At 49.9% G+C, this 27,543-nt stretch overlaps 1 protein-coding gene across 1 annotated transcript; it reads right to left on the reverse strand.

Annotated features, from left to right (window-relative positions):
* Positions 1 to 614: 614 nt before the first annotated feature.
* Positions 615 to 27,543, reverse strand: MAN1B1 (mannosidase alpha class 1B member 1). Its single transcript, XM_066580127.1, has 13 exons — positions 27,305 to 27,543; positions 25,736 to 25,844; positions 24,734 to 24,879; positions 24,541 to 24,662; positions 22,407 to 22,513; positions 21,652 to 21,837; positions 18,544 to 18,692; positions 15,278 to 15,466; positions 13,230 to 13,420; positions 12,471 to 12,591; positions 11,547 to 11,744; positions 8,619 to 8,750; positions 615 to 7,006 (listed from the first exon to the last, which is right to left on the reverse strand). Exons 1-13 carry the CDS (start codon positions 27,416 to 27,418, stop codon positions 6,806 to 6,808), a joined length of 1,965 nt encoding a protein of 654 aa, XP_066436224.1. The 5' UTR covers positions 27,419 to 27,543; the 3' UTR covers positions 615 to 6,805.

The raw sequence follows: 27,543 nt of genomic DNA on the forward strand, positions 1-27,543 counted from the left end.
TGGTTCTGCAGGAATATCGGCCCCTGCGGACAGGAAGCTTCTTGTAGTTGCTGCAGATTAGATGGCGGTGCTGACATGTTCTGACCAGCTGACAGGAAGGGGTCAGCGATTCATTCTGCATGCGCCAAATTCTGGCCTCCCATCAGCACAGAACAACAGAGATCTGGATCTGATACATGTTTTGTGCTCTTTTGCCCCCGGAGTCTTTCTGTTTCTCTTACACACAATGGTGTTCGTCCAACACCCCTATATACAATAGTTGGGCGCTGCCCACCCTCATGTCTATAAGAACCTTTACTAGGGTTCTGAATGGCAGAGCAGCCTTCGTATAAAGAGGCAGATATTCTATAGCAGAGAAGATCAAACTGCTGCGGCCGCCAGCAAATCCCCAGCATGGACAGTGTAACATGAAACAATTCTGTATGCATGCAGCCTCCAATAGGGGGAGCCAAGGAGCTCACTGCAGACTAGGATCAAAATGTATAGCATATGCAGTGAGCGCCGCCTTGTGGTGGCAAGCAGAACTGTATCATTTAACTTTCTATGACGGGAATTTAGAACACAGTATATATATACACACACAAACACAGCAATAACACTCGGCACACGACAGGTTCCTCAAAGTGATCTTTACTGAAGCCAATCCTTACATTGCAGAGGATGGGGGGGGGGGGGGGGGGGGGGGCTCGGACTTTGTACTGTTTGTAGTGAAAGTTATAAACAAGAAATAAAAACCTGTAACAGAAAGTTATTTCACAGTTTCAATGAAAGTCTGATGTGCTGCACGAGGCGACCGCAGTCCCCGACCACCGGGGGGCGCTCTCTATAATTAACCTGCCCTGGATTTGGTGTTTGTGTAAGTGGAATGACGGAATATGAACCTCCAGCAATGAGCGACTCCCTCATTTACACGGGGCTTGGGCATCCCTTCCGATGGAAGTAGGGCTGTTCGGATCCCACAATTCCCGGTGTTTCCTGCTTATATTAACCCTGTAGGGTACGGGCCCTTTTACACAACAATCATCATTCAGCTAATCACCGGATTGTATGAAACCGAATGACAATTGTTTAATGTGAACGCTGCCACCGACTGAACGGCCAACCATAATTCATCCATCGTCCCGTGTAAACAGGCAGCCGCTCATCTATATAGGACGGCCCGTTTACTGTAAATGCAGCGGTAGATCGCCGGCGCGCTCCGCCTCCATTCAGTGAGCGGTTATCACTCCTGTGCGAAAGCGGAGGCCTGATGATCATTGGGGCGACTGTTGGGCACTCGACAGTCATCCCATCTAAAAGTACCCCAAGTAGTCAGGCTTTGTACTAAATAGGCCAGCCTGCAGGACCTGCCTCCACCACCAGTGTCACTAGAGAGCAATCAGCACAGCCCTTTCTTATACCCCATCTACCTACCTTCACATCCGGAAGGGATAATTTCCATCATGTCACAACAAAGAGCTGCTGGAGATCGATGACATCCAATAGAAAGAAAAAAAATGGCGCCCATCATACCTTAAAGGGCAACTCCGCCTGCGTACACTCCAATCACATCCAGAGCAGAAATCAAATCTCGCTGCACCCCCTGTGTTACCAAGGGGCCACAGTCTAGGCTCTGCTGCAGTGCATTGTGGGAGATGTCGTGTTTAGATCAAGCACATCTTGCACCTCTGCAGTGTAATGCGGGGGTCACACTAGCCTGCTGGGGTTGTGACCGTGTCCAAGACGCACAACGAAGATTTGGAAGTGAAGGTAGAAGATGTAACCCAATATACCGTGGATATAATCGGATGCGGAGCTGCGCTTCAAGCAGAGCTGCACGAAGGATCCACGGGCGCCCTTAACCCCTTCGTGACCGGACTATTTTGCACCTTAAAAACCGCATGATTTTCATTGCAGAAGCCATAACGGTTGCTGACATGGGCGAAGGGGGGGATCGGTTTTTGGGAGGAGTTGTGTGTTTTACTGGCCGCACTCCGGGGTCCATATAACGTGTTGGAGACGTTACATCCAGATAGTCCGCCATTGTTTGGGGGTTTTGTTTTACCGCGTTCGCCATCCGGTATAAATAACCTGATCCCTTTGTCTGATCGGCGTGATTCCTGCGGCAGAGTTTAGAGATTCTTAATGTTTTACTATGAAAACACATTTTTAAAGAAGACCAACTGACTTTGCATCGCCGCATTGTAAGACCAGAACATTCTCCCTTCCCGCAGCGGGGCTCTGTGCGGCTCGTTGTTTGCGGGAGGAGTTGTAGTTTTTATTGGTACCATTTTGGGGTCCATCAGACTTCTGGATCGCTTTTAATTGCGTGTTTTGGAAGGTGAACAGAAGGAAAGCAGCGATTGTGGCGTTAGTTTTAAAAGTTTTTATGGCGTTGACCAAGTGAGATATACATTTTTATTACCTGGGTCGTTACAAACGCAGTAAAACGGATTATTTGTCGCGGTTTTTAAGTATTTTATCCATTTAAAATGTTTTTTTTTCCTTTACATTTTTTAGTCCCTGAAGGGGACCTCAACGATGCGATTGTACAATCTCTAGAATAATACACTGCATTACCTATCGAGTGCATTTTACTATGACAGCAGCCTATTAGACTCTGCCGGAGGCGGGGCTTAATGGGCTAAGTTACATGGCAGACATGGAGACCATTGTCAGGCTTCTGGCTGCTATGGAAACCCATTGGTACCTTGCAAATGCACTGCTGGGTGCCGATGGGTACAAAAAGAGCCCTCTCCCCGTTATCTGCAGCAGTTGCTATTGGTTGTACCATGTAAGGGGTTAAACTGCCAAGATCAGGAGGTTTCTCCATTCCTGATAGTTAGAGGAGGAGCCTGGCTGTCAGTAGTCCTCTTAGCCCCCCCCCCCGCCTTAAAAAAAATGTGTGGGTGTAAAGCCTATTAGAGAGGTCAGTAGAAAGGTGTACTGCGGTCACGAAGGGGTTAAAGTAGTTCTGCAACCCAAATGTGACACTTCCATGGTTTCACCAGCAGAGGGGAGCAGTGTTCTGTATTCTTGGCCTGAACCGAGGAGGTTAATATCTACATCTGCACTTATATACAAGTCACCTCCGCTCTTATAGAAACTCTATATATATAATAAGAGGAATATATTATATGACCCTTCTCATACATAACCCTGGAAGCCCCCCCATAAGACTAACAGGATGGTATATACAGCCCGGCGCAGCAGGTACCTTTACATCCTGAATTGCACTTTACCGGTAACGGCCACTTTGGTTAATGAGGAGCAGAGCGGAGCGATGATGTCACCCCGCTCCGTCGTGTATAGTCGCCCAGCCGCAATATATTGCATCAGCTAGGGGGCGCTGTATACACTGCGCTACAAGGTTACCGTATCCCATGATACATTGCAACACCTGATGCACCCCAGTATATGTTAGCATCGGCGCAATTACCTATACACATTGGTTCACATCCAGGGGCACCCGATTCTATACACCCCCACATGTTAACCCTTTACTCACCCAAAAAAGAAAAAAAAAAAGCTGCAGCTAACAGAGGGGGCTGCAATTGCACTTCCCTAATAGAACACGTGGAAAGGGGTGGTCTGAAGTGTGCAACTACCCCCAATGCAGAGACATTTTAGGACTGCTGTCCCTTTAAATCAGAGTGCCAAGCATAAAAGTAAAGGACTCCTGTTCGCCACCTCTCCACCGCCATCTCCAGCCCTCCGTATTTACAGACGGTCACAGCTATAGTGGATTTAGTCACAGTGTTCCCCAGTAAAACAAGCGGGACGGCTTCCTGCCTGACCAACGTCCGGTCCTGATTAATCTTCAGCTCAAACGGCGTCATTCCTGAGACATTAAAACGTTAAAAGTGCGACCTGCCGCGTAAAAAGGTCCAGAACGCTAAGGATCAGATCCCCCAAATTACCTTCACACAGCCATAGAGGTTCCCACCACTAGGGGCCGCTCACCACATGGGCTTGTACGACTGACACGGAAATCGTGAAGTGTGCGCCCCCTGGTGGCGGTTACAATAAGAGAATTTATTACATTTTCTGTAATGTTATTAAACTTTTATCAGGTTTTTTTGGTGTCTTGTTTTACAAAAAAACGGAAAGGACTGAAATCTCTCTTCTAATTTTTTTGGCAGATCCATCAAATGGATCCCTCAAAAATTGGGAAGTACACTTTCTGTTCATTTGAGTTTTTTCAGTATTTTAAAATGGACACGAAGGCGACATTCGCATCTGCGTTGGAGGCGGCGTCCAGAGCCTCAGGCAGAAAAGCAGAGACAATTTAGCGCAACAATCTGCATTATTTCCTCTGTGAAGATGCTGCAGGGTATAACGGGAGCGGGCAGACCCCTCTATATAGTCTATGGGGTCCGTGCCGCACAGTTTGGTCTCATTATAGGAGGGATCCGTTCAGACAGGGAGATCTGCTCCCAATCAGATCCTGAATATAAACGCAAATGTGAAAGTGGCATTAAAGCAACCCGCAGCTCCTGGACAAACAAAGATGGGCGCTCCGCTTCTGCCTACCCGAGGAACGCTGTATTAGTATGCCTCGGTAGTCTAAGACGTCACATGCCGGTCACGTGGGCAGCACCGGCCAATCAGAGCAGCATGTAACGTCTTAGACCAATGATGCATACCAACACAGTGTGCCTCAGGTAGTCAGAGAAGAGGTGCGGCCATCTTTGTTTGTCCAGGATCGGCGCTCACAACTGGCCAATTTCCTTCCAGTGCAAGAACACCATAAGGGCTCGTTCACACAGTCCGACGGACATATTCAGTTCTGGTCTGCAAATATCCTGCGTATTCACAGCCTGAAACGCTCATGTTCAATGCATATTTTTCGCCCTTCATGCAAAAAAAAAAAAAAAAAAAAAGGAAGGAAGGAAGGAAGGAAGGAGGTCCCATTGATTTTATGCGCAAATACGCTGAGAATGCGCTGAGAATACGCTGAGAATACGCTGAGAATGCGCTGCGGATCTGCGTCATCCCATTGACTTCAATGGGCTATTTCGGTCTGTAATATGGAACAAAATAGGACACGCTGCATTTTTTTTTTAATGCGTGCGAACGCCACAGATCTGAATGCCCCAATGAAAGTCAATAGAGATTCTGCACTGCGAATCCCGTAGCTACGCCATGTCTGAAGGAGTCCGGAGGCCGGTGCACATGGCAATTTGCCACGGATTTTACATGGACTTTGCATCAATTCCACGCGTTCCGTTCATTTGCAAGGAAAGCCAAGGCACAGCAGAAGGGACGGCTTTTTTCCCCCTGATACAGAATCTGCATGGGGTTTTGCGCACGTAGATCAGCCCTAGTGAACGAGACTCGCGCAGATCCATGGCAGCTCTGATGCAGATTCACAGCAGAAATCTACACTTACACGCTACGGACGGCCGCTGAGAACCGCTACAAACCTTTCCAACACGGACCATTACCGTGTGCTTCTACCCTAAAAAATAGGTCACAGCGGCTCACGCAGGATGATAAATTTGGCGCATTCATAGAGACACTTGTGTCCAACTTTGCACCACCAAGCGCTCGCTTTAGTTTGCACTAAAATTTTGTTGCATGGCGTTTATTGACATCTAGGACAAAACCCCTCGCCAGAGGCGGGCATCACATAGTTAATGTGAACCAAGTCATGGATGCCATTTTAGGATTAAAAAAACAGGCAGAATTCTGGTACTTGGGCATAAGAATAGTGTGCCATGCCCTGTGCAGGGAGGGGTAGGAGGTTAGCTGCACACATCACCTATTGCCAATGGTGGATTTAATGTTATCTGCCGGCTGCTTTAGGCCGGTCCCACATGACCGGATTTGGATTGCGGAATCCGCAATCACCACCGGCACGGACGATCCACGGTATTCTGCATCCATTAACAGGAGTAGAGCATAGACATATGGCTGCTCAGATGGGCGGACGGAGATTCAGATTTCCACTTGCGGAAATAAAATTGCAGCATGCTCCATTCCTCTGCAGATTTCGCACCGACGGCTTCCATTGAAGTCAATAGAAGCCACCCAACCCACAGCTCATACCCAATTGACATAGTGGACAGGTCACGGGTACCCACGTCCTCACCTAGCGATGGCAAGAAAATAAGATTTGAAAAAAATAAAAAATCTCTACTGCCCATGTCTGAAGGCAAGCCGTCCGGACCAGCGGCAATACAGACACATCTCCACGCCGACGCCATGGTCAGAGCTGGATCCCCTGCAGGCTCCTCTGCATGCAGAATCCGACCCGCCCGTGTGAGATCGGCCTTATAATAAAGGTGCGGAGATAACTGCAGACCCCACCAACAGCGCAAAAAAGAAAATCCCCCACCCCCAAAAAGTAAAATTATTTTTTAACCCTATGACTGCATGAGGGGAATTAGGGGCTCGTCCACACTACCTTTTACAGCGTCCATTCTATGGTGCTACGAGTTCGGCTCCAGAGACCGGCGGTCAGGCCGTTGCAGACTTCCAAGGTCCGTACGTAAAACAAACGCTGCAAAATAGTGCGGTTAGCCCCTTTTAGAATTTTGGACCCATTTAGACGCATGGCCGATCAGTACATCACCTCCTTCACCGGACGCTTCCCTGCCAGTCACTATCAGAAGGTCCAGGCTTCTAGTCCTGAGTTGGGTTTTGGCAGCGTCTACACTCGCCCTTCACACGTCCCTGACGCCAGACACCTCATGTATAAAAGGAAAGATAAAGCAGCGATCACACAGACGAGCGCCCGTTTCTTCTATCGGAGACCCCACAGTTCACCATGGTGGGTTATAGACCTTCAGCAGCCGTCACCAGGCGCCGCGTTATCTCCACGCTAGGTGGTCCAGATCGGGAGCGCGTGCGCCTCGGTGTTGAAGACATACTTGTCCAGGTTCAGCAGTTCGACGTCTTCAGAAAAAAGCAGAAATAGGTATTTGAGGGTCTCCCCCAGGAAGAAGCTCTCCATCTTGTCGCGCGGCTCGGGGCTGCTGGCGCTCTGGACGTTGTTGATGGACGTGTAGCCGCCGGATGGGACCTGATACGATGGAGAGTGTTAGTCTGGTGTCCTCGCTACACAGAGAGGTCCTCATATAATCACATCAGTCTCTCTGAGGGTTTGTTACAATGTATCAGTGTAGGTAACATGTATCAGTCTGGAGACTGTGTATACTAGATACAAATGTAACTACCCCTCAGCTGTGAGAAATATACCAACATGCCAAAAGTCATGGGATAGGAATGAATGTCAAGCAATTACCCTTCTTGTCCGGCGAAAAGCAGCAATTCAATGTGGCATTGATTTCACAAGTGGATGGAAGACGTCTGGAGGGATGTTGAGCCGCCTAGAAGCCCCCCCACCCACAGCTCCGGGGTATTTGTAGGTGCAGGATCTCGGGGTGAATGTATACACTCCTTAAATACTGGATTTGGCTCACGTTGGGTGACCGTGCCGGCCGCGCCATTCACAGAACCAGTTCTGGACAGCTTGGGCCCACTGGCACGGAGCATTATCCTGCTGGAATATCCATCATTGTGGGGGTTCTATGAAGTCCATGAAGGGCTGCAAATGGTCACCAAGCAGTGATACGTAGCGGGCAGCGGTCACTGATGTGACGGATCAGGGGACCCAACCCATGCCATAAGAACCCCCCAAAACCGGTATGGAGCCCCCCACTGGTGCCTTTGTTGACGACTGGGGTCCGTACCACACACAAACTCTACCATCAGCCCAAAATAATTGGTACCGTAACCCATCAGACCGCGTCACATGTTGCCAGTCCTCTAGTGTCCAGTTGGGGCGCTGTGTCCGAGGTCGGGGTGATAATAGAGGCTCACTGGTGTCTTCTGCTTCCAGATCCCATGGAAGGTAAAGAACGCTGCGCTGACCTGTGGGATGTACGTGTGGGGAGGCCTCCTGTGCTGAATATGACTTGTCCACATGGACAATTCTAGTCAGACACTACCGGTCGTGACCATTAAGCATCCGTGGGCGGCCGCTGCAGGGTCCCCTGTGGGTGGCGACCCCTTCTATGACATTCCTCAAATGCAAAATAACGAAGTGTGTCAGCAGCACCAGAAAAACCCAATCTGGGTAGGGCCACCAAATGCAACAGCCAGACAAGAGTCCAAACCGCACTCCCACAGAAGTCCACGTAATGTAGAAGAAAATCCTGGCAGCATGTAGAGGGGCTACATAAAATACCCGCTTCATTCTCCCATCACACACAGACAGTTGCTTTCTCTGTGTGATGGGAGAATAAAGCGTGTATTATATAGCACCTCTACATGCTGCCAGGACTTTCCTCTACATTACGTGGACCTCTATGACATTGTGGAGAGATTGGTAAATGCTGGACAACCTCAAAAATGGAACGCCCCATCTGTCTGGCGCCCCCTATCAGGCCTCATCCGATAATTCATGTCGCCTCGCCATGCGCATGCTGGCAGGTGTTCAACCTCACAAGATATCACCTTACAGCTTAACCAGGTGGGGGCGCTCCGGAGCATCAGCATGCGCATACCGCTATCCTAAGACTTTTGGCACATCAGTGTATGAAGAGAGGTTTCTGTACAATCTGAACTTTAGAATGGGGTCCAGTCTGCAATGTATTGGCATTAGAAGCCCCCAACATGAATGGATACGATACCCGTGCGTGCTTGTTGAAGTTCTGGAGAATCTCCCAGCCCCAATCCTGATACTTTGTGTCGCCGGTGAAACGATACATATAGAAGAGGCTTTCCACGGTCTCCGGCCGCAGGAGGTTGTGTCTGTCCGCAGCCTGCAGGGGGACAAGGCAGAGTGATCTCAAGATGCTCAACATTAAAGACACAAGAATATATGCAGGGTGAGGCAAAAGTCTGTACACACCAAAGGCCTAATTCCCAAGAGCGTAATTTCATTGTGTATTATGTGCGCAATATACACTCGCATAATAAGCGGTGAATGGAGTCAATGTAAGTGCCCTGCTTTCACGGATTCATTCACACTTGTGTATATGCAAGGCATATAATAAGAGTGTAAAAAAAAAAAAATTACAACCCACCCCCCCAAAAACGCAGCATATTTTATTTTACCGCGTATTACATTGTGTATCTGCGGTGTATATACAACGTCACTAAGCAGCAGAGCAGAAAAATAAAAGGTCAGACTGCGCATGACAGCGTGTGCGAGATATGCCGCCGTGTGCAGTGAAAAGTCACTACCATAAGCGGAGGTACACCGGTTCACACAGCGGTAAAACGCTGCGCTATGCACGCAATATTTTACCACGCGGCCGGCCTAACTGGTGTCATAAGGAGAGAGATGGACTAGCAATGTGTGAAAGTATTAATTGGAAGGATAGCGGCATTGTTGGGAGGAGGAGACATTTTCGGTAGCCATTATGAACGGAACCGTATAGAATTCAGCTCAGGTGTTTGTCGGATCAATCGTGGGTAGAAGTTAAGGTGGTTTCACATCTGCGCTCGGAGAACAGGAAAGGAGAATCCCCGTGGGCGGAGGGCTGCGTCCTGACTATAATGGGGTCCGTTTGGTTTTTACTCAGCTGCCCGGCTTCTGGACCTAAGAGACAGCGCTGCATGCAGAACTTTTTCTTCCAGTATCTTAAGGCGTGACGCCCGACGGAAGGTTCAAAAGCAAATGTGAAGCCATACTTCCTCAAACACGCTGGGTGTGCCAGTTTTGCCCAATCTTTACTAGTTTCGGAGTTAGCTTGGCTTCACACGGACGTATCTGCGCAATATGCAGAGATTAGAACTCATTCATCTTAACCCTTTCCAATCCAATTTGTATCCTGGTTTTCCTAGGGGGCTTACTCTTTTTCTGCTGTTATACAACGGCGCTATATGCTGGCTAAAGCCAGTACTGCATGAGGTGACACGTTGGATAGGCTCCGACAGCAGAGAGGCTGGCAATACACAGTAAGAGAACCCTGACGGATGTTTTCCAACATCGGAGCTGTACAGCCTTAAATCATAATGTCTTCAGAAGTCAGACAGTGGATTGGAAAGGGTTAATGGGATGGTTCGCATGTCCGGATTTTGCTCTCTTTTCTGCACATTTACGCACTGAGTCCCTGAAGTCAATGGGGTTGGGCAAATGCGTACGCCATACACTAGGAGATCCTGCTGGAAAAAAGAATACATCTGGAACGCCGAGTAATTAGTCATATCTGTCAGCGCGTCTGTTCGCCGTGCACAAAGGAATGTGCTTTGCGGTCGGAAAAAAACTGCAAAATATGCCGATACGTGTGCAGAAAAGAGTCATTCCGTGCGCAAATATGTTGCACTGAGGCGCGTGCATATTCTCGTGTAAAGGGGACCTTAAACAAGGACACAGCTGGTAAATGGTGTCTGACATCCAGGGCCTCTTTTCCTTGATGGACCACTTAGCGGTGTGAAGTCCCTCCGGATGTTACAGCATACCATATTCCCATCTGTGCCCAACGAGAGCAGCGAGTTCCCATGTAACATTCCACAGGATGGCGCACCTCCGCACGTGGCAGGGGTTGTACACAGATGGCTGGATGTGCCATCCCCAGGGCACTGGATTGGGTGTAGAGGTCTGGTAGAATGGCAGCCAAGGTGGCCAGACTTAACGCCTTTGGACTTTTATCTTTGGGGCCATTTAATGTCCCTTATGTTGGCGGAAACAATACCAAACACGGGTCACATGAAACGGCGAATCCTACGGAAGAAATATCAGCGTGTTCACAAAGACTGGAGGAAAGCGGCCTGAACCCACGTTATCCCCTATGCGCAGAATATCGGATCACTTGCTGATCGGTGGGAGTCTCATCACAGAGAGAGTTCGCCAATCTTGCAAGCAGGACTCCCACGTCCCACTCTTGTCCCTGATGGGGTCGCTTTTCATTCTGCAGGGACGTCATGCTGAATGAAGCACTAGCCGCATATGAACAGTCAGCATTTCATTCATTTTAATGAGGCTGACCAAATACCTGAGCTCGGATATCTGGGCGGTCCCATTTAAAGAGAATGGAGGACTGGTGCGCTTGCACAGTGAGGAGGATGGGAGATATGGGACCCCCGTTCTTGAGATCAGTGGTTACTCAGCGCTGAGCCCCTCAGCTATCGGCAAGTTATTCACAGGATAGGGGATAACTTGAAATTCCGGTACAACTCCTTTAACGATGTGCGTCCGGTAGAATGGTGGGCACATCGAACACGTCATGTAAAGCACGTTGTGAAGCGGCCTTAACTTACCTCCTAAACAAGTAAAAGTAGGACAAATTGACACTTCCAGTGCGTTTCTGAGTAAATTCTAGCCAAGGCTGATGGAGTCATGTGATCCATTACCATTTGAAAACTCTGAGCAGAATTCAATAAGGTGCAGTTCAAAAATGGCCACTGAAAAAGTCTCCTCAACCAAAAAAAAATGTAAAAAAATTGCAGCCTCCCTCCCCATTAATACTTTCACACATTGGAAGTCAATTTATGCATTATTTCACCAGTCAAACGTGTGTGTCCATACTTTTGCCTCACTCTGTATTTGGGACTCATCTCTACCCCTCAGCGGTGGAACCTTAAAAGGCACCACGAGGCTAGACAGGACTCACCTTGACGTCTATGTCCTTACTCCCCTTTGCAGCGTGTAGGAAGAAGTGAGAGATCTCGGGGCTCAAACCGGTCTCCATCTGCTTGTACATCTGAAAGCAAGTCTCCATGAGGGCCACGGCAATGTCCATGTGATCGCTGGTGATGCCATTATGTGCCCCTAAGGCCAACGTCCCCGGGAGAAAGCAGACGAGGTGATCCTGAAAGCAGAGAGTAAGAGTCACAGTGAGCTGCAGGAACAATGGTGACAACTAGCCTTGGTCTGCAGGGTCAACTCTGATTTAAAGTGACCCTCTGATCCCGGACAAACAAAGATGGCCGCACCGCTGCTCTAACTGCCTGATCAACACTGTATTAGTACATCGGTAGTCTACACTACACTCTCATTGGCCAGCGCTGCGCATGTGAGCAGCATGTAGGGTCCACTGACTACTGATGCATACTAGTGCACAGCGGGCATCTGGTAGTCAGAGAAGCAGCCATCTTTGTCACACACCACTTCATGACCGCTTAGTGTAAATTTACATCCGATGGTCGTGAAGCGTGTATAGAGCCGAGTCCTCTCCACACCGGGTCGCTAGCAGCGGTTTCTGACAGTGCAGTCAGCGGGGAGGGGGTGGGGGCTTCAGATCTACTGTCCGTCACTGGATGTTAGAAGCCATGATGGCCTCTACACTGAAGAGAAAACATTAGGTTTGCTGGAGAGGAAGACACTATTAGTGACAACGTCGGTCGTGTGATTGCAGCAGGGATGCGAACGCTTTACTGTTGTTGGGCGATCGCTGCAAACAGTCCTAATGGAACCTGAAACTAAGAGCAGCAGGTGCCATTCGGGAATGTTGTCAGCGCCACCATGTGGCAGATCTGTGCTGTAACAACTCACCACAGTTAAACATTTGAAGAAGCGATAACACACAAGTCCTCACCATTTTGGGGCTGAAGTGCCCGTGAGAAAGTTCCCCAACGAAGGTCAGTCTGTTTGGCTCAGATTTCCGTAGCAGGTTTTTCTTGACGCCCTCGATGGCCTGCATGTAATCTTCCAAGAACCTGCGGGCAGATACCAAGATGCCATGATCATTACAAGCTACAAAAGACGAAGTGGCAGAACATAAGGGGCAGAAACCCTGTCAAACCCATCTCAAAAGGGGGCAGAAATTCCATCCCCCCTTAATGCGACAGGACGCAATTTAATGCCCTTGGTACATGGCACTTAACGCGACAGCATGTAAACGTAGGTCCTGCGGATGGCGCGGGCACAGAAGGGAGCGCTCACCATCTGGCAACGGGAGCCAACCGTGACTGCTAGCCGGACTCCGATTGCAACAGCGGGGATCGAGGAGAGCGTGATCTCTGCTGTTAACCCCCTACATGCTGTGATCAATGTACATTGATGTAAAAAGGTTCATAGAGGGAGCAGCTAATAAAAATGTAAAATGGCAATAGTTGTAATCGTACCATCCCGACAAAAAAGGTTTATTTATGCTGCATTGTTAACGCTGTAAAAAAACAAAATAAATAAAAAAGGTTTTTCAATACGTATGTACCAATCAGAACTATAGCTCGGCACGCAAAAAACAAGCCCTCATACGGCCACGTGGATGGAAAAAATAAAAACGCTGCATCCTTAGGACCAAAATAGGCCGTGTCCTTAAGGGGTTAACAGGGCGATTTGTGGAGGAACTTACGAGGTCTCCTTTTTGCCACTTTGAATCCACTGCTTAAGCAAATACTCATAGTAGCTGTCGGCTCTCGCGCCCAACGTGAAGACGCCAAGGTGGCTGAACTGGCCGCTGTTGGTATTGATGAACATGGGCACCAGGCCGTCACGCTTGCCAGGTAAGTTGTGGACGTGCTGGGTGACCTGATCCACCACCGTCTGAAGGAACAGAAAGTGAAAATATTACATATACACTTACAGGGGATGTAAGAAGTCTGCACCCCGGGCAAAATGCCAGGCTGTCGTCATGTTAAACAATCGGATTTCCCCTCCATGTGAGCCGTTACCTTACAAGGCCACCGAAAGACAAACGGAAATCATTTAGGGTGGAAAAACTAAAGAAAAACAAAAAAAACAACACTAAAATAATGTGGATGCATAAATCTGCACCCCTAAAACTAATGGTTTGTTGATGCCCCCTCTGACTTTACGACAGCATTCAGTCTTTTGGGTCGGTGTCTGCCAGCACGCCCCATCTTGACTTAGAAATCTTTGCCCGCTCTTCCTTGCAAAAGAGCTACAAGTCTGTTAGATGGCAAGGACATCTGATGTGTAGCGCCCCCATCAGGTCACCCACAGATCTTCAGGTCCTGGGCCTGGCTGGGCATTACTGATCTTCTACTGTTGAAGCCATTCTTTGGCTAATGTGGAGGTCCGCTTTGGGTTGCTGTCGTGTGAAATTCATCTTCAGCTTTTTAGCCGAGGCCTGAAGGTTCTGAGCCAGAATGGACTGATATTTGGAACGGTTCCTAACTCCCTCCCCCTTGACTAAAGCCCCAGTTCCAGCCGCAGAGCTGCCCCTCCCCCCTAGAAGAACTTTATATGGTGACCCCGAATCCCTGTAAATACTGGGGGCGGAGTGCTGACTACTACTTATCAGGAGGTTACATGTGATTGGCCAATTCTGAACACAACCACGCCCCCAAATATAAGAGGGCGTGAACACTTGTGCAACCACATTATTTTAGTTTTGTTATTTCTCCATCTAGATGATTTCAGTTTGTCTCCCAATGCGATTGTACCGACAACGGCGAATAAATCTGACAGGATCCATCTTTATTCTATTTTTTAATGTTGTTACAGCGAGCTTTCGGATCTTCTAAGGATCCTTCCTCCGGCGAATACACATACGTACATAAAACAATCACGCAACTGGAAGAAGTTGAGGTTTTGCTGCAGAACCCGTCCTGCGGCTCCATCTCAGGCAGATATGTAAATGATGAGAGTTGTGGTGATTAGATGGACGGTCACCGGAGGCCCCAAGTCCACTCTCACACAGACGTTGTTTTCTGCGATTACCGTGGCGTTTTGAACACTACGGTATAGCGCTCCCATTGATTTCAATGGAGCCTCGCAGACATATGATCGAGCGCCACAATTTTCGAGCGCTGCCAGACTATTTTTTTTGCGTTTAGCACACCTCATCAATGATGCGATGTGCTAAAGCCGCTGTCGGAGGCAGGAACGTTGCCCCCGAAAATGAAAGTAAAATCGTGGCAAAGCACCATGATTGAACTTCCAGCGCTTTGCTGCAGTCCTGTGTGAGTGTGGCCTAAAAGTGGATCCCCCTTTGGCCTTTGTATGCACCGAGCTGATGGGAGGTCAGAATATGGCGCACTGTCCCGTTGTGCAGACTTCTGCTGGAGTGCTCTGCGCTTTAACGTGTTGTCGCCCCGCACAATCGGTAGAGGTACCATTATTCCTATTTGCATTACGTATCTCTGTGCTCACTTGGTCCCTCTGCACTATGTAGGACTTTTTCTGTTTAATTTCATCAGAATTTGGCACAAGCAGCACAAATTGATGACCCCTTCCTGTCCGACAGGTGGAGGTGCAGTAATGGTGCGAAGAAAGTTTTCTGGCGCATTCTGGCTCCTCCGATATCTGCAGATGAACATCATGAGGAATTGCTATGGTTCTGAAGGCCAAGGGAGGTCCAACATACTGCTACATAGGGGTCTCTAAAAAAAGGGTACATTCAGTGTAGAAGGGACATTAAAACAAATGTAGGAGTACCTTAAACTGTTCGTCTCCCGTCAGTCTGAACAGCTCTCGGAATTCCAACTGGATGCTGGTCACTTCAGCCACGGTGCTGTCGGACGTCCAGCGTGGAGGATGGGCAGTACCCTTTCCTATGTTAACATCGGAGAAAGGCACTTTGGATGGGGTGTTGAAGGCTGGCAGCAGGCGAGTGCCAATGTCTTTCTGGAGGACAGAAGAAAAAGCAGACATTGTAGAAGACGCGGTTGGAGGAATCGTTACGGATGCGACGCCAACGTCACATTGTGTCATACACTGTAAAACGTACGCAAATGTAACGGAGCCACCAATCACGGAACATCTTGAGGTGCTTTCTCTATTCATCTCCGTATGAGGGGGATGGCAATTCCTCTGAATGCCCCCAAATGGCGATAGATTAGATGGCGCTATTTAACCCCTTAGGACGCGAAGATTATTGGGGGATTTTCACCTCCTAAGAGGCATAACATTTTTATTTTTCCATCAACTTACTCATAATTTTGCTTGCTTTTTGCGTTCTAGTTTTTATTGGTACCATTTTTGGGTTCCTACAATGTATTGTATAGCTTAGGCCAGCTTAACACGAACGAACTGGATTCCGGCTGTCAGCCCGGCCAGAGACCCTGCGTACCTGAGTTTTCTGTATTGCTTATGACCGCGGCGGCTCGCCACCAGTCATGCACAGTACAGTTTTTTTTTTATGTTTGTATATCCCACGCCGATGCTTGGCGCTCATACAGTTACCCGCGGCCCATACGCAATTCTTAATTACGTATGGGCTGTGGGTTGGACGGCCTCCATTGACTTCAAAGGGGGCTGTCCGAACAGAATCCGCGGCCAAATAGAGCAAGCTGCGATTTTTCCTCTGCTCGCGGAATATGCAGTTCGTATCAGCGAGTGTGAGAGAAAAAGCGATTTAACGTGCTTTTCAATGCCAGCGTTTTGCTGCGGATCCTCCGTGCGGATTTCGATCACAGATTCCACAATTGGAATCTGCCCGTTTGAAGCCGGCCTTATTGTTTTGTAGGGCAGGGAGAAAAAAAACCCAAAAAAAAAACCACCTCAATTCGGCTAGTTTTTTGTCAATTAAATGGCGGAGGCCGATGACATCAACAAGCAAGCGCACTCTCTCTGTGAGCCTTTTACATGCCGTAAGTCACATGGTTTGCAGCATGTTAGGGGTTTAACAGTGGGACTGTTTGTTCTCACCGATCCTCAGTGGCTGTCAGTCACAGCCGGCTCTTACTGATGATGGCGCATGTTCAGCTTCTGAGCCTGCGCCATCCAAAGGGTGCAGGTGTACATCTATTCGCGGGAACCCCTTCCCAGCCAGGACATCTATTTACATCCTGTGGCAGGAAGGGGTTAAGTAACCTGCCATTCCTCTGCAGTATGCACTGTCACTTTAGGAGGCTGGTCTTATTTTTCACAGCTCAGCTTCTGTGCTATTCATAAGACATAAGTCTACACCCATTTGCAGGAACCCCTTCCCTCCCAGGGCGTACATTTATACCTTGGGGTAGGAAGGGGTTAAAATGACCCTACAGTACTGGAGAAACAAAGATGGCTGAACCACTTCTCTGACTACCCGATGCACAATGTGCATTACTATGCATCAGTAGTCAACCACTAATGCCCACATGAGCAGTGTGTATCAGGTAATCAGAGAAGCGGTGCAGCCATCTTTGCTTGGCCAGGACCAGAGGGTCGCTTTAAGGTCCCATCCCCTCTTCCCTGTAATTGGGGACTATGAAGTAACTCGGCAGAATCTCGTCATCAGGATGAGTTTGCAGGGAGGTTAGAAAATTGCCTTTCTATTTACATTAGAAAAGAGATAATTCCTCTGCTCGCCACTAGATGGTGACATAACAGTTCTCATCCAGAAGGGATAGCGGCAATCACCCCGCTTCTTCCTGTAGACCAGGGCCCTGCAATCACCCCGCTACTTCCTGTAGACCAGGGCCCTGCAATCACCCCGCTTCTTCCTGTAGACCAGGGCCCTGCAATCACCCCGCTACTTCCTGTAGACCAGGGCCCTGCAATCACCCCGCTACTTCCTGTAGACCAGGGCCCTGCAATCACCCCGCTTCTTCCTGTAGACCAGGGCCCTGCAATCACCCCGCTTCTTCCTGTAGACCAGGGCCCTGCAATCACCCCGCTACTTCCTGTAGACCAGGGCCCTGCAATCACCCCGCTACTTCCTGTAGACCAGGGCCCTGCAATCACCCCGCTACTTCCTGTAGACCAGGGCCCTGCAATCACCCCGCTACTTCCTGTAGACCAGGGCCCTGCAATCACCCCGCTACTTCCTGTAGACCAGGGCCCTGCAATCACCCCGCTTCTTCCTGTAGACCAGGGCCCTGCAATCACCCCGCTTCTTCCTGTAGACCAGGGCCCTGCAATCACCCCGCTTCTTCCTGTAGACCAGGGCCCTGCAATCACCCCGCTACTTCCTGTAGACCAGGGCCCTGCAATCACCCCGCTACTTCCTGTAGACCAGGGCCCTGCAATCACCCCGCTACTTCCTGTAGACGAGGGCCCTGCAATCACCCCGCTTCTTCCTGTAGACCAGGGCCCTGCAATCACCCCGCTTCTTCCTGTAGACCAGGGCCCTGCAATCACCCTGCTTCTTCCTGTAGACCAGGGCCCTGCAATCACCCTGCTTCTTCCTGTAGACCAGGGCCCTGCAATAACCCTGCTTCTTCCTGTAGACCAGGGCCCTGCAATCACCCCGCTTCTTCCTGTAGACCAGGGTCCTGCAATCACCCCGCTTCTTCCTGTAGACCAGGGCCCTGCAATCACCCCGCTTCTTCCTGTAGACCAGGGCCCTGCAATCACCCCGCTTCTTCCTGTAGACCAGGGCCCTGCAATCATCCCGCTACTTCCTGTAGACCAGGGCCCTGCAATCACCCCGCTACTTCCTGTAGACCAGGGCCCTGCAATCACCCCGCTTCTTCCTGTAGACCAGGGCCCTGCAATCACCCCGCTTCTTCCTGTAGACCAGGGCCCTGCAATCACCCTGCTACTTCCTGTAGACCAGGGCTCTGCAACTTGCAGCGGTTGTGGAACTACAACTCCTAGCATGTCCTTGCTGACAGCTGCAGTTTCACAGGTTGAAGATCCGGCTACAGCTATGACCTGTTCTTCCTCCACGCCTCTTAGCGCCTGGCGCTGAACCTTATTACGCTCCACTGCTCACGAACAATCCCTTGCAGGTACGGGCGTTAAACAAACAACAAAGTGTGTAACAGAGCGTGACCTACCGCCTTCTTGAGGAACAGCGAGTCCTGGGTGAGGTGGTAGGTGCTCAGCAGTCCTCCCAGGATGCGGATGGTGCTCTCAAACAGGTTGACGTCAACATTCTTATCAAAGGTCAGCGTGGTGGCGACCCATTCCCGCGCCTCCTGGAACTCTGACAGGGGAGGGAAGAGATAGAGTTAAAAGGACAACATATTGAGTTTGGCTGGTTTCACACAAACTTATTATGGGCGCATTTATGTGTTTGTTACGGTCGAGCGCCGTACGGCGGGTCTACTGGCTCAGAACATTGTAGACCCCTGTGATGTTCTGAATTCAGGTCAGTAGAGCTGCGGTTGGGCCAGGCCACTTAATAATAATTATCTTTATTTGTATAGCGCCAGCTTATTCCGCAGCTCTTTCGTGGCACATGAGGAACACAAACAATACGAAAATTACAGAAATCACAAAAGTTGCATGGTAACAGTGGTATTTAATCATTTGGAAACAAAGGGGGTGGGGTGATGACAGAAGATACAGGGGCAGGCAGTGGAGCAAGGGGAACACAGCAATGCGACGATAACATGCGATATACAGGTGGTGCGGGGCAGGAAGGGTACATGACAGGCAAAAGTGGTGAGCCATATGGAGGGGCAGGGGGCAATATTGTGGGGGTGGAGGACTAGGTCAGGAGGTTTGGTATGTTTCTATAAAGAGGTGCGTCTGAGGTTCCGCTCATTGCGGATTGGCCGGATGTTTTGGGGTAGAGCGTTCCAGAGGATCGGTGCTCTCTAGAGAAGTATGGTGAGGAGGTGAGGTTGGACAGCGGACAGACAGTCGTTGATGTTTTGGAGTAAAGGTGCAGAGATGTCATAGGAAGAGGTGTATAGCTGGGTGTCGTCAGCATAGAGGTGGAGGCCGAATCTGCGAAAGGTTTGTTCGATTTGAGGTGTGTAGATGGTGAAGAGAACTGGACCGTGGACCAAGCCCTGGAGGCCCCCAAGAGCAAGAGGAAGAGGCCGAGGACCGAGTCCTGGGGGCCCCTAACAGCAAAAGGAAGAGAAGAGGATGGGGCAGAGGATCGAGCCCTGGGGGATCCCAACAGCAAAGGGAAGAGGAGGAGAGGTAGAGCCAGCAAAGGAGACGCTGAAAGAGCGGTCAGAGAGATAGGAGGAGAACCAGGAGAGAGCAGTGTCCTTTAGGCCGATGGAGCGAAGCATACTGAGGAGGAGCTTGTGGTCGACAGTGTCAAATGCTGCGGAGAGGTCGAGGAGGATCAGTAAGGAGTAATCGCCCCTCGATTTGGCTGTCATCAGGTCATTTGATTCTTTTGGGAGGGCGGTTTCGGTCGAATGTAGAGGGCAGAATGCATAAAGATATTAAAAGTTTGGGTTTTTATTTTTTCTTTTAACAAAAACTCTTTTCTGATATTAATAAAAAAAACTAAGAAAAGAAAAACAAAACGCGTATTTGGTATTTCCGCATCCATAAAAGTCCGATCTAACGAAGTAACACATAATTTATCCCACATGGTGAACGTTGTCAAAAATAACACGTCAGGATTGCGCGCTTTCACCCCCATCACCAAAAAAAAATAAAAAATTATTAAAAAGCAATCAAAACGTCACATGACCCCCAAAATAGTACTACGGTAATAGAAACCATAGGACGCTCCGATACCATAAAAACAAGACCACTCAAAGTTGGCGAAATTGCGGTTTTTTTCCATTGGACTCCACTTTTACATTTTTTTTTTAAGTTTTTCAGCGACGTCAATAGAAGAATAAAACCGGATTGATTTGTTTGAAAGTCCAAAAATAATAAAGCCGCATCATTAAGGGGTTAAGGGGCGTTCACACATAATCTTCATAAATATGCTGAGGAAAGTCCCACCCCTAAATCTGCATCAATATCCATCACCTAGGCTACCTACATACAGGCGAGCGCGATATTGGGCCGAGAAACACAGGCAGATATCGCTCCTGCCGAAATGTGATTTACCCGAGGATGCGAGACGATTTTCAGGCAAAAACGCATTGCGAGTTTCACGCGAGACGGAAGATTGGAAGTGATTCCTATTGGTTTTAATGGGAAACCTGGCATTGCACTTGCACACACATCACACGGCATGCAGGCATTAAAGGCCCCACAGAAATCAATAGGCAAAGCGTTCCAAGGAACGGGAAAAGATGGCGCATGGCACAGCGCGGGAGAACATCGCTCATCTATAGGACCAGACAAAGGAACGGGCTCAGATTTTCGCATCTCCCAACGCACACATTCTGACATAAGTTTGTAGCAGTTTTCACTTCTGCAATTGAAAGGGTGAAATCTGATGCAGATCCGAAGCAAAATCCGCCATGTGTGAACGCACCCCTCAGGACGTTATGCTCCTCACTGGACGGGGGATAACTATCTGATTATTGGGGTCCGACTGCCGGGGACCCCAGCGTTCCTGAGATCTGTGCGCCCCGCATGCCCCTGTGAATGAAGTAGTGGTGCACATGTGCGACTGCCGCTGCTTTCAGTTCTAGGATAGAGTGCATCCATCTCCCTCCATCCCGTAGAAATGAATGGAGCGGCAGCCACACGGGGCATTCAGGTGTGCCGCTCTGTGGAGCACTGGGGGTCCCGGCGGTTGGACCCCCAACTATCAGACATTATTCCCTATCCAGGAAAAAGAAAGAGAAATGTTAACGGGGGTCTGAGAGCGGAGACCTCCATAAAGCAACATCAAACCACAACTTGCTGTAAGTGAATGAATACATCAGTGTTTAAATCCAGGGGTTTAAAACCCTGTCCAGGCCTAATCCTTCTTACAGCTGAGGGTTTGTTGCAATTGCATCCTGCTTAGACAATCCTCTGTCAGGTAAACACATCAGCAGCACAAGTCTCTCTCCAGTTCTGATAGTTTGTTACATTGTCTCAGCCTGCAGCTCACAGAAGACTGTCCAGACTGGATACAATTGTAGCAAATGCTCAGCTGTGGTAGAACAAGACTGATTTTCAGCCTCTGGATAAACAAAATAAATTGTTTCCATTCACTGTCAGCTAGCAGAAGTCTTGACAGCAGTGAATGGAACCACAAAGCTCTTCTACAATCTTGTTCTGAGAGGTTGGGAGGATCTAATCACCGTCTTTCAGGCCCAGAATCCACATGGTGTCCAGCGCGTCTATGAGGGTGAGGCCGAGTCCGAACCATTCGCTGTAGGATTTGGAAATCGGCTTCAGTTCGTCGTGACCCCAAGCGAACTCCTTGTACCCGGCCCACGCGTGGCGGAAAGCCTCGATGACCGCCTCCTGCCGCTCATTGATCGGAACTAGGAGGTGAGAAGGAACAGATTACAGCGGAAGACCACAGCAGACAAATACATTACATACATACATTGTGCAAGTGTCTCACTTCATGAAGCGGTTCCACTCATGTCAAGCCCTTTGCTTGCTGTCAGTGAATGGTAACATTGACTGCTTAACATCCAGAAGCCGAAAACCACGTGGCTGCTGACAACAATTATTATAGAAAGCAGAGAGCTTGTGGTTGCCATAGAAACCCACTGGGGGTGACAGAGGGAGCCCCTCTCCCTCTAACTATGTAGATGGAGCAGTCATCATGTGCCGCAGCGTCTGAGGCATTGAACAGCCAGGATTAGAGTTCTCTCCAATCCCGGCTGTTAAAGCAGAGTGTCAACTGTATAATAAAGCAGACTCCTGCAATTAATGGCGCAGGCGCAGCTGCTTTGCTCACGTCATCACTGTCAACGCGCAGGGACTACCTGCTTACCATGACGCAATTGTAAGTCCCAGGGTAGGAAGGGGTTAAACACAAGGGGTTTTAGAAAGAAAGTTGCAGAACTTGTCATTAACTGCATGTTACACGCATTCACCCTACCTGGTTCCTTTTGCTCGGGGGCGTCCTGAGGGGCCCTTGAGGGCTCCTGGGCTTTGTTTGGAGACGGTGCCAATGTCTGGATGGGTTCTATCACGGCTCCTCGCCAGCTGCAACAACACAGACAATACACTGTGCCGAGATGTAGAAATATATGCAACACTTATGTTCAACATATCTGCTTGCTGTCAATGAACGCCAACATGCATTATTTACATGCAAAGATTGGAGATTACATCGTGATCGAGTCCGGCCGTCACAGGTCTCGCTACAACGTGTCACTGTAGGCAGGATCTCTGCTGCTGCGGTCAGCCCATAGTCTACACTGATACACTGTAGCAAACAGCAGACAATCTTCTTAAAGGGACAGTACATACTGTAGAGGAATGCCATATATATTTACATCCTAGAAAGGGAAGGGGTTAAGTTATGTCTTTGCTGGGAAGAAGTTCCTGCAAATGGACGTACAAATGTCCTATGGATGGACCATCTGCATTGGGAGCCTGGCTGTGACTGACAGTCGGCCTCCTGCTGCAACAGTGGGGATCGGTGAGAACTCAAATCCCTGCTGTTAACCCCTTAAATGCCTCAATCAATGTTGATCGCGGCACATAAAGGGTTCACAGAGGGAGGGTGCTCCCTCTATTATGTCACTAGCCCTCTGCCATGTAACTGTGGAGGGCCAATGGGTTTCTGCGGCAACTGGATGCCAGAATATGGCACCTGGGTCTGCCACGGCCGGTCATCGCTATGACAAGCAATAATACATTGCAGTACAGACGTACTGCAGTGTATTATCAGAGTGATGATAGCTTCACAGGTTCAAAATCCCTACAGGGACATAAAAATGTAAAGAAAGAAGGGGAGGGGGGAAAAAAAAAACATAAGAAAATAAAATTGTAAAAACAAATACTTCTGGGCACTTTTCCCTTCTTCGTTTAAAAAGAAGAAAAAAAAATTTAAAACTCACATTTGGTATTGCGAATATATAACGACCCGTAAAATAAGTTAATCACGCTCGTTCTGGGGCGCAGCAAACACGATTTTTAAAAAAACTGATTTTTTTGTTCATTTCGCCTCCTCAAAAAAAAAAGCATTGAAAGTGATAAACAACGCCTTCTGTACTCAAAACGACAGCTTGCCATGCAAAAAACAAGCCCCACAAAGCTCCGCCCACGGAGAAACACAACGGGACCGGGAGCGCAGGGATGTAAAAAAATAAAAGGCATTAAAAAACACAAAAAAATTGTGTGGGCTTTATTGTTCCAAACCCAAAATAATAAATAGGTCTATAGAATTTTGGTATTATCATAAGGACCCCCCGTCCAGGGCCACCGCGGGGGACGAGGGGGGGGGGGGCATAGGCTTCCCGCAGCAAATCGCGGAATGCTGCGATTTAGATCCCACGAGCGGAAAATCGCTCTGATTCTCCTCTCGTGGACGCTGGACATGCAGCCTAACCGTACCGACGCGCAGAAAACACTTAGCGCCCTTTATGCCGCCCGACTAACACAAAATAAAAACTGCTGAATTCTTTGCTTTTTTTTTTCCTGCCCCCCCCCCAAAAAACGTAATAGAAGTTCTACAATACATGAAATGTACCCAAAAACGGTACCAATGACCCTACAGCTGGTCACACAGACATCCCCCATCCGGCCGTGCGGACAGAAAGAGAAAGGTATAGCTTTTGAAAAGTGGAGATGAAAAGCCCCCATTGCGCCCTCGGGCCCGCCTCACGCAGGCGGCAGTTTACACGCGGCGTTCTGCAGTGTTTTTGAACGGCGTTTTCAAACACGGTCGACAGCAACAAGTGATGCGGCGCAAAACAAAAACACATACATTAAAAACAAACCCGCTGAAACGCACTAAAATAGAGCCGACAGCGGTCAAAAGTCGTGGCATTAGAAACGCCGCGCTCAAATGCTCGTCTGAGGAGCCCCGCTGGAATCAGCGGAGACGGTTTACAGCATTTTTAGCGGGTGTTTCACATGCGCCCTAAAACTCTGCAAAAACCGTCTGTGTGAGAACGACTTTAAGTCCGCAGTAAGCGGCGTCACTAAGGGGTTAAAGGGCGGCACCAGCAGACATCTGTGACAACAGGGATGGGGTTCGCACTAGCAGATGGTGCTGCAGCTACCTGATGACCGGCTGGTTGTTCTCCGCCTCGTCCGGCCGCTGCTCGTTATCTTCCAGCTTCTGGCCCTTGTCCGGCAGCGGCCGCGGGTTCGGTGGTCCGCGCTTATTTGGTCTTCTGGGCTTCTGCAAACACAACACAAAGTGAAAACATAGCCAACAAATCCCCCTGAAAAACCTTAAAAAACAACCTCTACCTGCTGCTGGGGGAGGGGCGGCGGCTGGGGTAACTTCAGATCCAGGTCTTCTGCTTCTTTAGGGGCCGGCAGGACAGCGGGGTGTGCGGGGTGAACGCCTGGCAGGTCCCAACCCTCGTTAGTCCCATCTGTCTGGCTCATCGGGCCTACGTGAAGTACCGGACAAGTAATGTACACAGCAGAATAGTGAGTGCAGCTCTGGGGTATAATACAGGATGTAACTCAGGATCAGTACAGGATAAGTAATGTATGTACACAGTGACTCCACCAGCAGAATAGTGAGTGCAGCTCTGGGGTATAATATAGGATGTAACTCAGGATCAGTTCAGGATAAGTAATGTATGTACACAGTGACTCCACCAGCAGAATAGTGAGTGCAGCTCTGGGGTATAATACAGGATGTAACTCAGGATCAGTACAGGATAAGTAATGTATGTACACAGTGACTCCACCAGCAGAATAGTGAGTGCAGCTCTGGAGTATAATACAGGATGTAACTCAGGATCAGTACAGGATAAGTAATGTATGTACACAGTGACTCCACCTGCAGAATAGTGAGTGCAGCTCTGGAGTATAATACAGGCTGTAACTCAGGATCAGTACAGGATAAGTAATGTATGTACACAGTGACTCCACCAGCAGAATAGTGAGTGCAGCTCTGGGGTATAATACAGGATGTAACTCAGGATCAGTACAGGATAAGTAATGTATGGACACAGTGACTCCACCAGCAGAATAGTGAGTGCAGCTCTGGGGTATAATACAGGATGTAACTCAGGATCAGTACAGGATAAGTAATGTATGTACACAGTGACTCCACCAGCAGAATAGTGAGTGCAGCTCTGGGGTATAATACAGGATGTAACTCAGGAGCAGTACAGTTGTATACAGTCTCTGTAAATGAACTATATCAAGAAGCCGTCCGTCCCCTATGTGGGGCAGTATAGCCCTGTGTGTTGGGTGTGTAATGCATAACAGGGTGACCCTACAGACGATACTTACTCTTCCAGTGCTCGCCCAGGTTGGAGAAGGAGACGACCCCGCAGAAGGCCAGCAAGGTGCACAGGAAGAGGATGATGCTGCGCTGCAACCTCGACAGCTGCTTCCATTTCTGCAAAACAAGACAGGATGTCGGGGGGAGCGGCGGCCATCACTGCGGACTACAGGCAGCTCGGAGTAACTCTGACAAGTCATGTATCAGCCCGTCTGTGATGGGCTCCCTAAGGCCCCCTGTCCACGGCCGAGGCGGAACATCACTAGCAATATTCTGCCGCAGTGGATGAGGGGGAAGAGCTGAGAGGCTCACTGCGGAGAATCGCGGCAATCGCAGCATGCCGCCATTTAAATCCAGCGAGCAGAGCACTGCTATGGAAAGCTTCACACAGCGAGATCATCGCCTGCGGACCGGCGGCCTGAGGCCCATTAATGCTGCATAACCGATTGGCGATGATCTGATCACTCAGTGTAAACAGCAGCCGCTCAGTACTGAACAGCCGCTATGTTAAGTCAATGTAGAGAGGAGGGGGAGCGAGGAGTGAAATCTCCTGCAGCCGCCCGCTGTGAGCAGTGATAGCAGTAAATGGGCCTTTACTCTGCACAAACACTGTCAATGGGGAGGAGCTACCGATATGTCGACAATGACCTTAAGTGGTAAGGGGCCATCCTGCTTATGTGTAACGGGGTGCGGTGGTGATGGCATAAGGTGGTAGATCCTCACCCTCAGGATAAAGTCTCTGCTCCATGCCCCACGCAGGCCGCTATCCCTCAGCTATATACATATATAGTCACGTGCAGTTAACCCCCTCCCTGCTGGTCTACTGTAGGATAGCGGGTAACACGAGAGCTGCAGCAGCATACAGGAGAGCGGGCGCAGTGTGAGGCGTCTGTACGTGTCCTGGGGTTGGCACTGCCCGCCGCTGTCTTGCCCCACACACAAGGCTGCAGGCATTTACTGCTCCCCCAGTGGAAGGGATCATAGAAACAGCGGCAGGCGGTGAAACATTTAGTGGCCGCCATATTGTAGCACTTAGGGACCACAGAGCGGCGGCGCCACCACGCGCGGACGACCACAGGGCGGCAGGGGGCGCCACCACGCGCGGACGACCACAGGGCGGCAGGGGGCGCCACCACGCGCGGACGACCACAGGGCGGCAGGGGGCGCCACCACGCGCGGACGACCACAGGGCGGCAGGGGGCGCCACCACGCGCGGACGACCACAGGGCGGCAGGGGGCGCCACCACGCGCGGACGACCACAGGGCGGCAGGGGGCGCCACCACGCGCGGACGACCACAGGGCGGCAGGGGGCGCCACCACGCGCGGACGACCACAGGGCGGCAGGGGGCGCCACCACGCGCGGACGACCACAGGGCGGCAGGGGGCGCCACCACGCGCGGACGACCACAGGGCGGCAGGGGGCGCCACCACGCGCGGACGACCACAGGGCGGTGGCACCCTAGGCCATGGGCCCCTGGCAGTTACCCTGCTAAATGGGGCCACAGTCAAAGAACCCCTGAGGGCCTCAGTAATTAGCACAGAGGCATGTCGGGGGTCATTAACCCTTCCCACTCACCCTCCAGCACGACCGCCGCCTCCAGACCTTGCCGTTGTTGTAGCCGCCGCCGTCCGGCTGGATGAGGGTGACAGACATGAAGTCCCGCCGCTGCGGGGAGTAAGTGGCAGCCATAGTTCACCCTTCCCCCATTCCAAGCCTCCGCGAGAGGGAGGAGCAGGAACTACAGCCCAAGGCTGCGGCCTAGTCTTCCATGTCAACAACACGGCCTGTCATGTGAGCGTCACGGAGCATGCGCG

This window comes from Eleutherodactylus coqui, chromosome 10 (assembly GCF_035609145.1).
Source record: "Eleutherodactylus coqui strain aEleCoq1 chromosome 10, aEleCoq1.hap1, whole genome shotgun sequence".
In the NCBI taxonomy this organism is placed as follows: domain Eukaryota; kingdom Metazoa; phylum Chordata; class Amphibia; order Anura; family Eleutherodactylidae; genus Eleutherodactylus; species Eleutherodactylus coqui.

Excerpts from the sequence above, each read along its gene's own strand:
- MAN1B1 (XM_066580127.1), bottom strand. The coding sequence starts at position 27,418 with ATGGCTGCCACTTACTCCCCGCAGCGGCGGGACTTCATGTCTGTCACC. Across the intron at positions 18,693-21,651 it reads GATTCTGGGCCTGAAAGACG|AGTTCCAGGAGGCGCGGGAA; the intron begins GTGATTAGATCC and ends CTCCCCTGTCAG. Across the intron at positions 12,592-13,229 it reads AGTGGCAAAAAGGAGACCTC|GTTCTTGGAAGATTACATGC; the intron begins GTAAGTTCCTCC and ends ATCTGCCCGCAG.